At 37.9% G+C, this 14,850-nt stretch overlaps 1 protein-coding gene across 22 annotated transcripts in view; it reads right to left on the reverse strand.

Annotated features, from left to right (window-relative positions):
- The window catches only part of CREM (cAMP responsive element modulator), an 81,522-nt gene that overhangs the window by 48,591 nt on the left and 18,081 nt on the right, over nucleotides 1-14,850 (reverse strand). For 21 of the 22 annotated variants that reach the window (XR_012376050.1, XM_073885494.1, XM_073885501.1 and 18 more), the window contains one exon: nucleotides 12,947-13,070. The exons of the other annotated variant lie outside the window; for it this stretch is intronic. Coding sequence is in view for 20 of the 21 variants with exons in the window: in XM_073885494.1 (XP_073741595.1) it covers nucleotides 12,947-13,070 (124 nt within the window). In the remaining variant the exon portion in view is untranslated. The remainder of the gene's footprint in view (nucleotides 1-12,946; nucleotides 13,071-14,850) is intronic. 22 annotated transcript variants of the gene reach the window in all.

Below are 14,850 nucleotides of genomic sequence, written 5' to 3' on the forward strand. Positions count from 1 at the left end.
GAGACTCCGTGCGGGGTCGGGTGCCAGAGATAGCAACGCTCGATCACAGGCCGGGTGAGCACGGAGTGCGGCCGGAGACCGGGGACACGGGAGTGACTGCTTTTCTCTGGGGACACACTGAGGAGCGGGGCCCCGAGTTCTCAGCTCCTCCGGGTGGAGATTGGGAGGCCACCATTTCTGCCCTGGTCCTCCAAAGCTGTACCGAGAGCTTGCAGGGAACAAAAGCTCCTGAGAACAAACCGGAGCAGCTTCCTTAGCCCGGACCGACAAAGGCGGGGCAATTCCGCCTCCGGCAAAGACATTTGGAAACCACAGCAACAGGCCCCTCCCCCAGAAGATCAGCACAAACAGCCAGCAAGCGAAGACCAAGTTGATCGATCAAGGAGAATGGGAGAACTCCAGCGCTAGGGGAATACTGCACATAGATTCATGGCTTTTTTTTTTTTTTTTTTTACCATGATCCATTATTTCATCAAAGTTAATTTTTGTTGACTGTTTTTTTTTTATTTTTCTTTTTCCCTTTTTCAACCAACATCTTATCAATCCCTTTTTAAAAAAAAAAACAAAACATTTTTTATTTTTCATTTTTAGAGTCATATTTTATCCCTTCATAGTAATTACCCTTATTTTTGGCATATATATATAAGTTGTTCTCTCTTTAAAATTTTGGGGTACAGTTTCTTCTAACAGATCAAAATATACCCTAAATCACTAGTGTATGGCTTTGTTCTAGTCTCCTGCCTGATCACATTCTCTCCCTTTTTCCTTTTTTTTTTTTTTCTTAAATCTTCTTTCTTTTTTCAAACAACTTATCTTACCAAGTCCTTTTATAAAATCTTTTATAATTTTCATCTTTACCGTCATCTTCCATCCCTTCATTGTATCAACCCTTATTTTGTACATATATGTCTTTCTTCCTTTAAAATTTTAGGAGGCACTTTTTTCTAACAGACCAAAATACGCCCAAAATCTAGTGTGTGGCACTGATCTATGCACTAGCCTGATCATATTTGATCACATTCTGCTTTTTTTGTATTGTTCTGTTTTTGTTTTTATCCTTTTTTTTTCCTTTTTTTTTCTCTTTCTTTTTTCTTTCTTTCCCTTTCTTTTCCCCTGGTTTCAGGTCTTTTCTGATTTGTATACAGTATATTTGCTGGGGACGTTGTACACCTGTTAGCATTTTGTTCTCTCATTCATCTATTCTCCTCTGGACAAAATGACAAGACGAAAGAAATCACCTCAGCAAAAAGAACAAGAGGTAGTACCGTCAGCCAGGGACCTACTCAATACGGACATTAGTACGATGTCGGACCTAGAGTTCAGAATCATGACTTTAAAGATACTAGCTGGGCTTGAAAAAAGCGTGGAAGTTATTAGAGAAACCCTTTCTGGAGAAATAAAAGAACTAAAATCTAACCAAATCGAAATCAAAAAGGCTATTGATGAGGTGCAATCCAAAATGGGGGCACTAACTGCTAGGATAAATGAGGCAGAAGAGAGAATCAGCGATATAGAAGACCAAATGATGGAAAATAAAGAGGCTGAGAAAAAGAGAGAGAAACAATTACAGGATCACGAGGGCAGAATTCAAGAGATAAGTGATACGATAAGACGAAACAACATTAGAATAATTGGGATCCCAGAAGAAGAAGAGAGAGAGAGAGGGGCAGAAGATATATTGGAGCAAATTATAGCAGAGAACTTCCCTAATGTGAGGAAGGAAACAGGCATTAAAATCCAGGAGGCACAGAGAACCCCTCTCAAAATCAATAATAATAGGTCAACACCCCGACATCTAATAGTAAAACTTACGAGTCTCAGAGACAAAGAGAAAATCCTGAAAGCAGCTCGGGAGAAGAGATATGTAACCTACAATGGTAGAAACATTAGATTGGCAACAGACCTATCCACAGAGACCTGGCAGGCCAGAAAGGACTGGCAAGATATCTTCAGAGCACTAAACGAGAAAAATATGCAGCCAAGAATACTATATCCAGCTAGGCTATCATTGAAAATAGAAGGAGAGATAAAAAGCTTCCAGAACAAACAAAAACTAAAGGAATTTGCAAACACGAAACCAGCCCTCCAAGAAATATTGAGAGGGTTCCTCTAAGCAAAGAGAGAACCTAAAAGCAGCAAAGAGCAGAAACGAACACAGACAACAGACAGTTAACAGTCACCTTACAGGTAATACAATGGCACTAAATTCATACCTTTCAATAGTTACCCTGAACGTAAATGGGCTCAATGCCCCAATCAAAAGACACAGGCTATCAGACTGGATTAAAAAACAAGACCCATCCATATGCTGTCTGCAAGAGACTCATTTTAGACCCAAAGACACCCCCAGATTGAAAGTGAGGGGGTGGAAAACCATTTACCATGCTAATGGACACCAAAAGAAAGCTGGGGTGGCAATCCTTATATCAGACAAACTAGATTTTAAAACAAAGACTGTAATAAGAGATGAGGAAGGACACTATATCCTACTTAAAGGGTCTATCCAACAAGAAGATCTAACAATTGTAAATATCTATGCCCCGAACATGGGAGCAGCCAATTATATAAGGCAATTAATAACAAAAGCAAAGAAACACATTGACAACAATACAATAATAGTGGGGGACTTTAACACCCCCCTGACTGAAATGGACAGATCATCGAAGCAAAAGATCAACAAGGAAATAAAGACTTTAAATGACACACTGGACCAAATGGACTTCACAGACATATTCAGAACATTCCATCCCAAAGCAACGGAATACACATTCTTCTCTAGTGCCCATGGAACATTCTCCAGAATTGATCACATCCTAGGTCACAAATCAGGTCTCCACCGGTACCAAAAGATTGGGATCATGCCCTGCATATTTTCAGACCACAATGCTTTGAAACTAGAACTCAATCACAAGAGGAAAGTCGGAAAGAACTCAAATACATGGAGGCTAAAGAGCATCCTACTAAAGAATGAATGGGTCAACCAGGAAATTAAAGAAGAATTAAAAAAATTCATGGAAACCAATGAAAATGAAAACACAACTGTCCAAAATCTTTGGGATACAGCAAAGGCAGTCCTGAGAGGAAAGTATATAGCAATACAAGCCTTTCTCAAGAAACAAGAAAGGTCTCAAATACACAACCTAACCCTACACCTAAAGGAGCTGGAGAAAGAACAGCAAATAAAGCCTAAACCCAGCAGGAGAAGAGAAATAATAAAGATCAGAGCAGAAATCAATGAACTAGAAACCAAAAGAACAGTAGAACAGATCAACGAAACTAGGAGCTGGTTCTCTGAAAGAATTAACAAGATTGATAAACCTCTGGCCAGACTTATCAAAAAGAAAAGAGAAATGACCCAAATCAACAAAATCATGAATGAAAGAGGAGAGATCACAACCAACACCAAAGAAATACAAACAATTATAAGAACATATTATGAACAACTCTATGCCAGCAAATTAGATAACCTGGAAGAAATGGGTGCATTCCTAGAGATGTATCAACTACCAAAATTGAACCAGGAAGAAATAGAAAACCTGAACAGACCTATAACCACTAAGGAAATTGAAACAGTCATCAAAAATCTCCCAAGAAACAAAAGCCCAGGGCCAGACGGCTTCCCAGGGGAATTCTATCAGACATTTCAAGAAGAATTAATACCTATTCTCCTGAAACTGTTCCAAAAAATAGAAATGGAAGGGAAACTTCCAAACTCATTTTATGAGGCCAGCATTACCTTGATCCCAAAACCAGACAAAGACCCCATCAAAAAAGAGAATTACAGACCAATATCCTTGATGAACATGGATGCAAAAATTCTCACCAAAATACTAGCCAATAGGATCCAACAGTACATTAAAAGAATTATTCACCATGACCAAGTGGGATTTATTCCTGGGCTGCAAGGCTGGTTCAACATCCGCAAATCAATCAACGTGATACAATACATTAACAAAAGAAAGAGCAAGAATCATATGATCCTCTCAATAGATGCAGAAAAAGCATTTGACAAAGTACAACATCCTTTCTTGATCAAAACTCTTCAGAGTATAGGGATAGAGGGTACATACCTCAATATCATAAAAGCCATCTATGAAAAACCTACAGCGAATATCATTCTCAATGGGGAAAGACTGAGAGCTTTTCCCCTAAGGTCAGGAACGCGGCAGGGATGTCCACTCTCACCACTGCTATTCAACATAGTATTAGAAGTCCTAGCCACAGCAATCAGACAACAAAAAGAAATCAAAGGCATCCAAATTGGCAAAGAGGAAGTCAAACTCTCACTCTTTGCAGATGATATGATACTGTATGTGGAAAACCCAAAAGACTCCACCCCAAAACTGCTAGAACTCATACAGGAATTCAGTAAAGTAGCAGGATATAAAATCAATGCATAGAAATCAGTGGCATTCCTATACACCAACAACAAGACAGAAGAGAGACAAATCAAGGAGTCTATCCCATTTACAATTGCACCCAAAACCATTAGATACCTAGGAATAAATCTAACCAAAGAGGCAAAGGATCTGTACTCAGAAAACTATAAAATACTCATGAAAGAAATTGAAGAAGACACAAAGAAATGGAAAAACGTTCCATGCTCATGGATTGGGAGAATCAACATTGTGAAGATGTCAATGCTACCTAGAGCAATCTACACATTCAATGCAATCCCCATCAAAATACCATCCACTTTTTTCAAAGAAATGGAACAAATAATCTTAAAATTTGTATGGAACCAGAAGAGACCCAGAATAGCCAGAGGAATACTGAAAAAGAAAAGCAAAGCTGGCGGCATCACAATTCCGGACTTCCAGCTCTATTACAAAGCTGTCATCATCAAGACAGTTTGGTACTGGCACAAAAACAGACACATAGATCAATGGAACAGAATCGAGAGCCCAGAAATGGACCCTCAACTCTATGGTCAACTTATTTTTGACAAAGCAGGAAAGAATGTCCAATGGCAAAAAGACAGTCTCTTCAACAAATGGTGTTGGGAAAATTGGACAGCCACATGCAGAAGAATGAAACTGGACCATTTCCTTACACCACACACAAAAATAGACTCCAAATGGTTGAAAGACCTAAACGTGAGACAGGAGTCCATCAAAATCCTAAAGGAGAACACAGGTAGCAACCTTTTCGACCTTAGCCGCAGCAACTTCTTCCTAGAAACATCGCCAAAGGCACGGGAAGCCCGGGCAAAAATGAACTATTGGGATTTCATCAAGATAAAAAGCTTTTGCACAGCAAAAGAAACAGTCCACAAAACCAAAAGACAACCGACAGAATGGGAGAAAATATTTGCAAACGACATATCAGATAAAGGGCTAGTATCCAAAATCTATAAAGAACTTATCAAACTCAACACCCAAAGAACAAATAATCCAATCAAGAAATGGGCAGAAGACATGAACAGACATTTCTCCAAAGAAGACATCCAAATGGCCAACAGGCACATGAAAAAGTGCTCAACATCGCTCGGCATCAGGGAAATCCAAATCAAAACCTCAATGAGATACCACCTCACACCCGTCAGAATGGCTAAAATTAACAAGTCAGGGAACAACAGATGTTGGCGGGGATATGGAGAAAGGGGAACCCTTCTACACTGTTGGTGGGAATGCAAGCTGGTGCAACCACTCTGGAAAACAGTATGGAGGTTCCTCAAACAGTTGAAATTAGAGCTACCGTTCGATCCAGCAATTGCACTACTGGGTATTTACCACAAAGATACAAATGTAGGGACCCGAAGGGGTACATGTACCCCAATGTTTATAGCAGCAATGTCCACAATAGCCAAACTGTGGAAAGAGCCAAGATGCCCATCGACAGATGAATGGATAAAGAAGATGTGGTATATATACACAATGGAATATTATGCAGCCATCAAAAGGAATGAGATCTTGCCATTTGCAACGACGTGGATGGAACTGGAGGGTGTTATGCTGAGTGAAATAAGTCAATCAGAGAAAGACATGTATTACATGACCTCACTGATATGAGGAATTCTTAATCTCAGGAAACAAACTGAGTGTTACTGGAGTGGTTGGGGGTGGGAGGGATGGGGTGGCTGGGTGATAGACATTGGGGAGGGTATGTGCTACGGTGAGCGCTGTGAATTGTGCAAGACTGTTGAATCACAGATCTGTACTTCTGAAACAAATAACGCAACATATTTTAAGAAAAAAGAAAAAGAAGAAGATAACAGGAGAGGAAGAAAAGGGGAGTATGTCAGAGGGGGAGACGAACCATGAGAGATGATGGACTCTGAAAAACAAACTGAGGGTTCTAGAGGGGAGGGGGGAGGGGGATGGGTTATCCTGGTGATGGGTATTGAGGAGGGCACGTTCTGCATGGCGCACTGGGTGTTATGAACAAACAATGAATCATGGAACACTGCACCAAAAACTAATGATGTAATATATGGTGATTAACATAACAATAAAAAAAAAGACTGTAAAAAGGTATTATCTGCCAAAATAGAAGTCTACTGCTGTATAGGACATACCTATTTAAAGGTAAATTTTCCTGAACTATTTCTGCTTGCATCATCTTTATCTGATAGTGTGTCTACTTAATACATTCACTACCATAAGCAGGCTTTTCTCTCCCATGCCTTTTTGGAGAACGACTAGAGATTTCTCTCTGCTCAGAAAACTCACATTTCTTAAGAACACTATTAAGATGTCATCATAATTAATCAATGAAGTGAAAATTTCCAAAAGCCTCTGTTTTGTAATTCCTTTAACAAATGTAATTCTTTTAACAGCTTGGGGTTTACAAGCTTGTAGTAACTTTAAAAATTAAAATCAGGCAAAGTAAATAACCACTGAATATTAGTCAAAGAAGAAACTACAAAAATTAACATTCTTTTTCTTTAAATTTCAATGCCTACTCTACTCCTTTTGTTGTTCTGTTTTTTATTATTGGAGTAAATAAAATGTAGAATAAAATTTACCATCTTAACCATCTTTAAGTTTATAGTTCAGTAGTAAGTATATTCACACTGTTGTAAAAAGATTATTCAGAACATTTTCATCTTGCAAATCTGAAACTCTATACCCCTTAAATAACAGCTCTCCTATAAACCTTTCCCTAGTCTACTCTTTTACTAGAAAAAAAAATCATAGAGAAAAGGGGTAAAAAGAATAACTGTTTATACTCATTTTCCCATTATTGTTAGTGACAAATCACCTCTCTCTATGGAGAACTTGGAACATCAAACAAAGGGTATCCAAACCTCATAGAAAATCATTATAAATGACAGAAAATCTTTAACATCTCTCCAACACTAAAACTAATTTGTAAGCATTTTTTCTGATTATAAGGATAAAAGCAAAATCTTTTTCTAAAATTTGACTGATTGCTTTATATCTGCTTAAATTATCTTTGAAATATCAAATTTTATTCAAAGTATTATCACAAAGATGAAAACACGAGTGCATTCTAAAGCCAAAAACTAACCTTTAAAGAAATGTGCTATAGATAAAATTACAAAATACAAGCACGGACATACAATAAATTCTTGTTCAAATGGAACAAAATGGTCCCAACTACTAGCAGTTCACAAATTACTTTTAATTTACCTCCCTCAAACCCTGAGTTATCTTCAAGAATGAGTTACTTTATTTTTATTTTATTTTATTTTAAAGATTTTATTTATTTATTTGACAGAGAGAGACACAGCGAGAGAGGGAACACAAGCAGGGGGAGTGGGAGAGGGAGAAGCAGGCTCCCCACTGAGCAGGAAGTCTGATGCAGGGCTCAATGCGGGGCTCGATCCCAGGACCCTGGGATCATGACCTGAGCCGAAGGCAGACGCTTAATGACTGAGCCACCCAGGCGCCCCAAGAATGGGTTACATTTTAAAACAGTGTATTTTCTTGAATTAGTTGACTAAAGAACATCATACAACACAGATATAGCATTTACTGAAAAAAATTGAGTTTTACTTTTTCTTCCAACTTTTGTTCATTTTTAGAGAGAATTCTAAGTGAAGTAAAACATTATATAAAAAAATTAAATTAAAGCCATGAAAAAGAGCCAGAGGAAGGAATACATAAAAATAAGGAGCAACAGAAAGTCAATACTGAAATAAAAATTTTTACCTCAAAATCTTAAGAGGTACATTCCTTCTCCTTCAGTAAGAGTCACTCACGTAAGGGAATTAGTATGTTGAAGTTGAAAAACAAGATTCAATTGAACACTAAGCTTAAATTCGATCTACTTAGCTGACAGTAAATATACCAAATCAACCTAACACAATGCAGACCATCTTTAATATACAAATACGTTGCTGACACATTATCAATAGCAAATGTTTCATTTGTTTTGTTTTCTTATAGCCATCCACATCCTTCCTGGTCCTACTTAGGACCAAGAAGATGGACTTTTGGCACAGCCAGCCAAAGCAATGAGGAATGTCATTCTAATTTCCCACCATATTGAAACAGAAAACATACAGCTCATATATTAAAATGTATCCTTTGTTAAATCATTCCTACTTCAATCCCTCACTGCATGCCAGGCTGGCTTTATTCTGAAGTGCTCCTTTACATACTGTTTGCATTTAGAACAGACAGGATAAGAAAGGAGATTAGCAGAGCATAATCCTTGAACAACATTCCCAAGTGGTTTTTTTCTGCTCCCTATAGTCTCCTTGTTTCCAAAAATAAACAGGTCCATGGGAAGGTTAAATTTTATATTAGAACAAATTCTCTTGAGGCAGTGCTGACCCTGATGATCTCCAGAGCTTCCTTCAAGCTCTAGGACTCCTGTGATTCTGCTCCTTTCATCTTTGCTGACACCTAGAGAACTGGTCATTTACAAAAAAAAAGTTATTTAGCTTTTAGAGTTGAGGTGTCAAACTCAGGCCCATAGGCTTCATCAGCAGCTACAAGGAATGAATCTCTGGGAAGCATATTTTAAAGCACATCCTTTCCAGTGGCTCCATGTGGATTACCTCGCCTATCCAGATCTTCATGGTGACATTAACAATCCCCAAGAGACTTGCAACAAGAAAAATTCAGGGTGTCCTCACTCTTGCTTTCAGAGTAGATTACACATTTGTGAGATAAATGGGGAAATGTGAATAAGAAGTGCATATCATTGTAAGGAATTATGCTTGATTTTATTAGGTATGACAGTGACATTTGGTTACATAAAAAAATGTCCATAATCTTTTACAAGTTGCATACCCAGAAGTAAGTAGGAGTAAAATGACATGATGTCTGAGATCTGCAGAGCTGCTTAAAATACTTCAACAAAAAGAAAAAAAAAGAAGATAGATGAGGCTACAAAAATCTTAGTAATTATCAAGTTTATGTATATACAAATTTATATGCGTAGCATTATTCTACCTTGTATATGTTTAAAATCCTACATTTTAAAAGAAAGTTCAACTTCCCATTACCCATTTAAAGATGTTATCTCCAGAAGATACGTGGCTATTGCTTCTCGGCCTTTTGGCTAAGATCAAGTGCAGAAGATATGTGGCTATTTTAAAACCACTTGTATATACAGTAATATATATATAGTAATTTTGCTTTTCACCATTTTGGCTTTTGGACAGCGTTTCCTCCTGGCTTGGTCATTTAAAATAAACTCTCCAACTTATTACCAAGAGTTTTTCCAGGGGCAGAGGGGGATGGAAACTAGTCTTACATAGCAACACATACACTTAACAAACAAGAAAGCAGCTTCAATTAAAAATAAATCAACATAAAAAATATCTCAGGCAAGAAGAAAGCCAAGTCACAATTTAACCTCAATTATTTGCCACCCCCAGGATCTGTTTATGGCAACTCCTGCTTTCAGCTCTTTGACATTATCACCACTGTGACTTCTATTTACTTTTGACTACAGGGAGAAGGGAAAGATTTCATTTATATTTGGGAAGTTGTAAAACAGAAAAACTAGAAACTTAAAACTCTAGCCTTCCTTGGTGCACACGGAGGCCTGAGGGACAAGAGCAGGCTCAAGCTGTCAGATCTTCCTGAATGTGATTATTTTGGCAACCCTGATGGGCAGAAGGTTTGGAAAGGCCATGGTACTCAAAACAACTACTATCAAATGACCAGATGCAAAGGATCAAACTGACTGGATCTTTTGGTCACACCCTTTGTTCCCACACTAGTTAATGATAATTTGACCATGTAAAAAGGAAATTAAGTGTTATAAATTCCTACCCATACCAAACAGTCCTCTTTGAAAAAAATGAAACAAGTGGCAAGCATACAAGGGCATCCAGAATTATTCAGAAGAGTCAGTCACTTTTAGCATACATTATAGTTTCAATAAAGATTTCAATCTGATTTCCTAATGCTTCTATCATATAATAACACATCATAATGAATACTCACAAATGAACAGCTTCAGCATCACAAGAACCTAATTGTTTAGAATCTAATTATGTTTAGAAAATTCTGCCTGCTAAGAATTTGTCCTAATTCTTCAAAAATCATGATCCATGCATGGCATAGAGGATAACTCTTAGTTAACCAAAGTAATCAATGAATCAGCACACAGAGTACTTCTTAATCTCTCAACATTCCTAATATGTGAAAGATAAAAACCATAGTTTATCCTTTGATCAGATCTTTAAGATATGTAGAAAATAAAATACGCTAGGAAGTCCATGAACTTGCTATCCAGATTTAATATTACCAACATCTGATTAGTGGAGATTTTTAAAGTAAGCATTATAAATACAAACTGCAGGTTTTTTCCTACATCCGATTCAGCTTTCTCATGTCTCTCTCTCTCCATTTTCCTCAAAACACTCCACTTTGCCACACTCCTGCCCTCACCCCTTTGTCTCACAGATTCATCTTTCTCTATTATTTCACAGAAAAACTTCTTGAAGAATCTATACTTCCATTTCTACCTCCTCTCCCTCTTATTTCTTTTCTAATCTATGAAAATCTAGTTTCTATTCACTGGACTCCAATTCGATTCCAAACTCTCATAAATCCAAGGTTATTTTTCAGATTTCTTTTTACTTGAACTCTTTAGTAACTTCTGACTGATGCTCACAGAGTTGGGTGTCACCCAGGCTGAAGGTCCTCAGGACTGCAAATTATCATTTTTAGATAATGGAGATGCACTGTTTTGACTGTGCAGGCCCAGAAGAGGGAGGGAAGGCTATGTGAGGGTCAGTCAGCCAGGACCTAAAAGGAAGGGAGCCAGTTAGAAGGGACCTAAAGGGAAGGGGAGGGAAGGCAAAAGGAAGATTTGCTTTCAACTACCACTTTGGAAAAGAAGGGCTGAATTAAAGATCAGGAATCGTAGTGATAAAAACTCTAGAAGATCACAAATTTATGAAAAAATGTATGTGTATTGTATTCTTTTCATAAAGACCCTAAGGTTAAAGATATACACCAAAATGTTAACTAAATGTTAATTAAATCTCTGGATGTTAAGATTATGGGTAGTTTTTATTTTCTTCTTTATAATAATATATATTTTGTTAATTTTCTACAATGAACATACATTTTTTAATAAGAAAAAGGCTGCCCCCCCCCCACACACACACCAAATAGGAAAGGTCTGCATGCCTGTATTCCAGGGTAACAAAGAATGGTGTTGCCAGGGAGATGCAGCTCCACAGAACACTTGTGAGAAAACCCCCAGGGAGTGAGTAGGTGTTAGGAGCTTGAAGGAGGAAAGAAAAGCAGGCTGGGTGCTTGGGGCCCAGTCTAGGGAAGAAGAGACCTCACAGGAACCTGTCTGGCCTGAGACAACCCAGGAAGTCCCTGGTACCCCCTGGGCCTCCAGTCAGCCATCCTGGGTGTCCTCTCTATCCTCCCTTCAAGACACTATAAAAATCTCACCACTGCACTGTATCCCACACTACCATGACTCCACACAAAAGGTGTTTCCACTACTGGCTGGCTGACTTCCAATCCAACCTCCACACAGTCCACACAAATACTAGTGTTCTAAACACAGGGAACATTGTGCTTCAAGAATATCTAGAATCCAGAATACTCTACACTCTCAAATGTATACAACCTCTGCTTATGTTTACCAGCTCAACTTCCCAGCCCAGACGCTAGGCTCCAGTTAGTCCTTCTATCCATTGTTCCCCAACACTCTGGCTTTGTGCCTCTGCAAACACTCCTCCCTGGCCTAGAATATGCTTCCCTATCCTTGTCCACGTGGCAAACTCCTATTCACCCTTTACATCTAGCTCAAAAGCACAATCCTCCATAAAGTACTCCTCGTCACCTGGCTGCTCTCTCCTCTGTAAGCCTTAGTCATTTGTACCTAACATTTTATAGCACTTCTTAAATTATTGGAGCTATCATTCAATTACCTGTCTTCCCTACTAAACCATGAGATATTGAAGGCCCAAAACTACATTTCCCCATGTATCTAAGTAGTGCCGACAGCCAGTAGGCACTCAAAAAATATGTGATGATCTAAATAAACGAATGTGTTTGTTTTTTACGACATACTTTTACAGATATCTCAGAAATAAATTTTAGGAGCTAAAAATCAGGCACTAACTCATACTGGTCGTCTCTATATGAAACCAATTCAAAGACCTAACTAAAAAGACAGTGAAGATCAAACCAAATATATACTAGGCAAATGTAAGATTTCTATAGTACTTCCAGCTAAGAATCTAAGACTATACCAACTTGGAATTACCAACCTTGTGAAACAATAATTTGAGGATCACATATTGCGGGCAGGTTTTCGTTTTTCCTTTTGCATAGCAGTGGTGGTAGAGGGAACATTGCAAAGTGTCCCTTACAAGGCAAAGTAACTAAAATACGTATCTTCTCTTTGAAATCAAATCAGTAAGAATGGCTGATAACCAGGCAACAGGGGAAACTTAAAATCAACTTCAAGAAAACAGAATCTGCACATAACTTATTTCCATATAGTTTCACTTTCATCAGTGCCTGCCTACCGCCTACATTAAATTTACCTGAGCTAAAGTAGGGACTGAATTTTGACCAGTCTGGGTCTGCATATGAGCAGATTCGCTCTCTGCCACAGAATCTGTTACACTTCCATCCTGCTGAGATTCAATTGTTTCCATGGTCATTTGTCTGAAAAGACAATAAAAAGGAAGAAGTATTAAGGCCCTATCTGAAAGATTTCTCTGCTTTTACTTAGCTTTCTGATATTCATTTCTGTCATCAATTGTACTACCTTATTTTTCAGGAAATAGGTTCAGTAGCAGAGTCCTAACTCTCCAGACTAACTCTGCTCACCAGATATGAACATTACCATTGCAGGAAGCACTGCAAAATGTTTTACGGGAATTAACTTATTAAAAAAAAATGTTAATCTTGGGGCGCCTGGGTGGCTCAGTGGGTTAAGCGACTGCCTTCGGCTCGGGTCACGATCTCAGAGTCCTGGGATCGAGCCCCGCGTCGGGCTCTCTGCTCAGTGGGAAGCCTGCTTCTCCCTCTCCCACTCCCCCTGCTTGTGTTCCCTCTCTCGCTGTCTCTCGCTCTGTCAAATAAATAAAGAAATACTCTTTTAAAAAATTAAAATAAAAAAAAAATGTTAATCTTATAATAAAGTCTCCTTAATAATTATTTTAAGCCCTTCCGTATAAATGAGTGAAAAAAGTAGGCTTTCTATTTTACATGAAGTATAAACATTCTATGACTCTCAAGGCCTTTGATACCTGTTTCATAATATATAGTATCAAAGAATTTCCCCAGTCTAAATTAAATGCATAATATAAAGATACGTCTAGCTTTGCCAGCACTAACCAGTTTCTGATAAACAAGCCTCTCAAACTGAATCATGCAGAGTTGACCACATGTCCTACAGCTTCCCATTTCGTTAAAGAAGAGAATCTAATTTTTCCGGAAAAATTTTGACATAATTTTGTCTATGATATCAATTTAAGTTAATGATTTCTATTTCTATATATAAGATAAACCATATTATAATAAATTTTATCCTACTAGAAGAAATACAAACTACAAACAAAATAAACAAAATCAAACATTAAAAACTCACAGGAACTATTCTCCCTGCTGTTATTTTCAACTATCAATGATACAGTGTGTTTTTCTCACTTTAGTAGTCTAACTATATAGCCAAAAAGTATGCAAGCCCCTTAGAACTTTGTATTAAAATATCCAAATCCTTCTTTCAGATTTAGTTACCAGATCCTACAAAGCTTTCAACCATGTCTTGCACTTTACTACCTTCTTTTGCATTTCAATAGTCATTATCTGAATCCAAGCCTTCCATTCTCACACCCATTTATACTGCACTTAAGTTACTTCTATTGAAAATCATTTCAAAACTTAGAACATGACAATTTAGAGCAATTATAAATGATAAAAATCTAGTCTACTATAAAAAAAATGTCTTTCCCTTACTATTCCCCAGTTCCTTTATCTCTCTTATCTTCTAGAACAGCCTAGGCAAGTATAGATCACCCTGCATAAACTGCCAATTCTTCTGGCTCTACGTTTGCTTATGTGAACAGTTCCCAAACAGAATACCTCAGAACATTTAGTTCTGCAGGTTATGAAAAGGTATTATCTAAAAAAGAGGGTGGGGGAAACAGTGAAAAAGTTCTAAATATCTGGGGTTAAATGTTTTCTTTGCTGCACAACTCAGAAGCCTGAATATGCTAGTGGGCCTTCAGAAGGTGGAAGGTGCAGATCCAATAGGAAGCATTTTCCAAAAGTATCTGACCACCAAAAACTCTTTTTCCACAAGGCATGTCTTAAAAGTCGTGTTCTGGAAACAACTTGAGAAATGTTGTCTTATGCTATTTCTTACACTTTTTTAAAGTTCTCTTAAGAGCTCTGCCAAGAACTTGAGTCTCAACTCAAAACATTATGCTAGAAGGCCTTC

Source organism: Callorhinus ursinus, unplaced genomic scaffold (assembly GCF_003265705.2).
Source record: "Callorhinus ursinus isolate GAN/ISIS: 27379988/994484 unplaced genomic scaffold, GSC_fseal_2.0 scaffold62, whole genome shotgun sequence".
Lineage (NCBI taxonomy): Eukaryota > Metazoa > Chordata > Mammalia > Carnivora > Otariidae > Callorhinus > Callorhinus ursinus.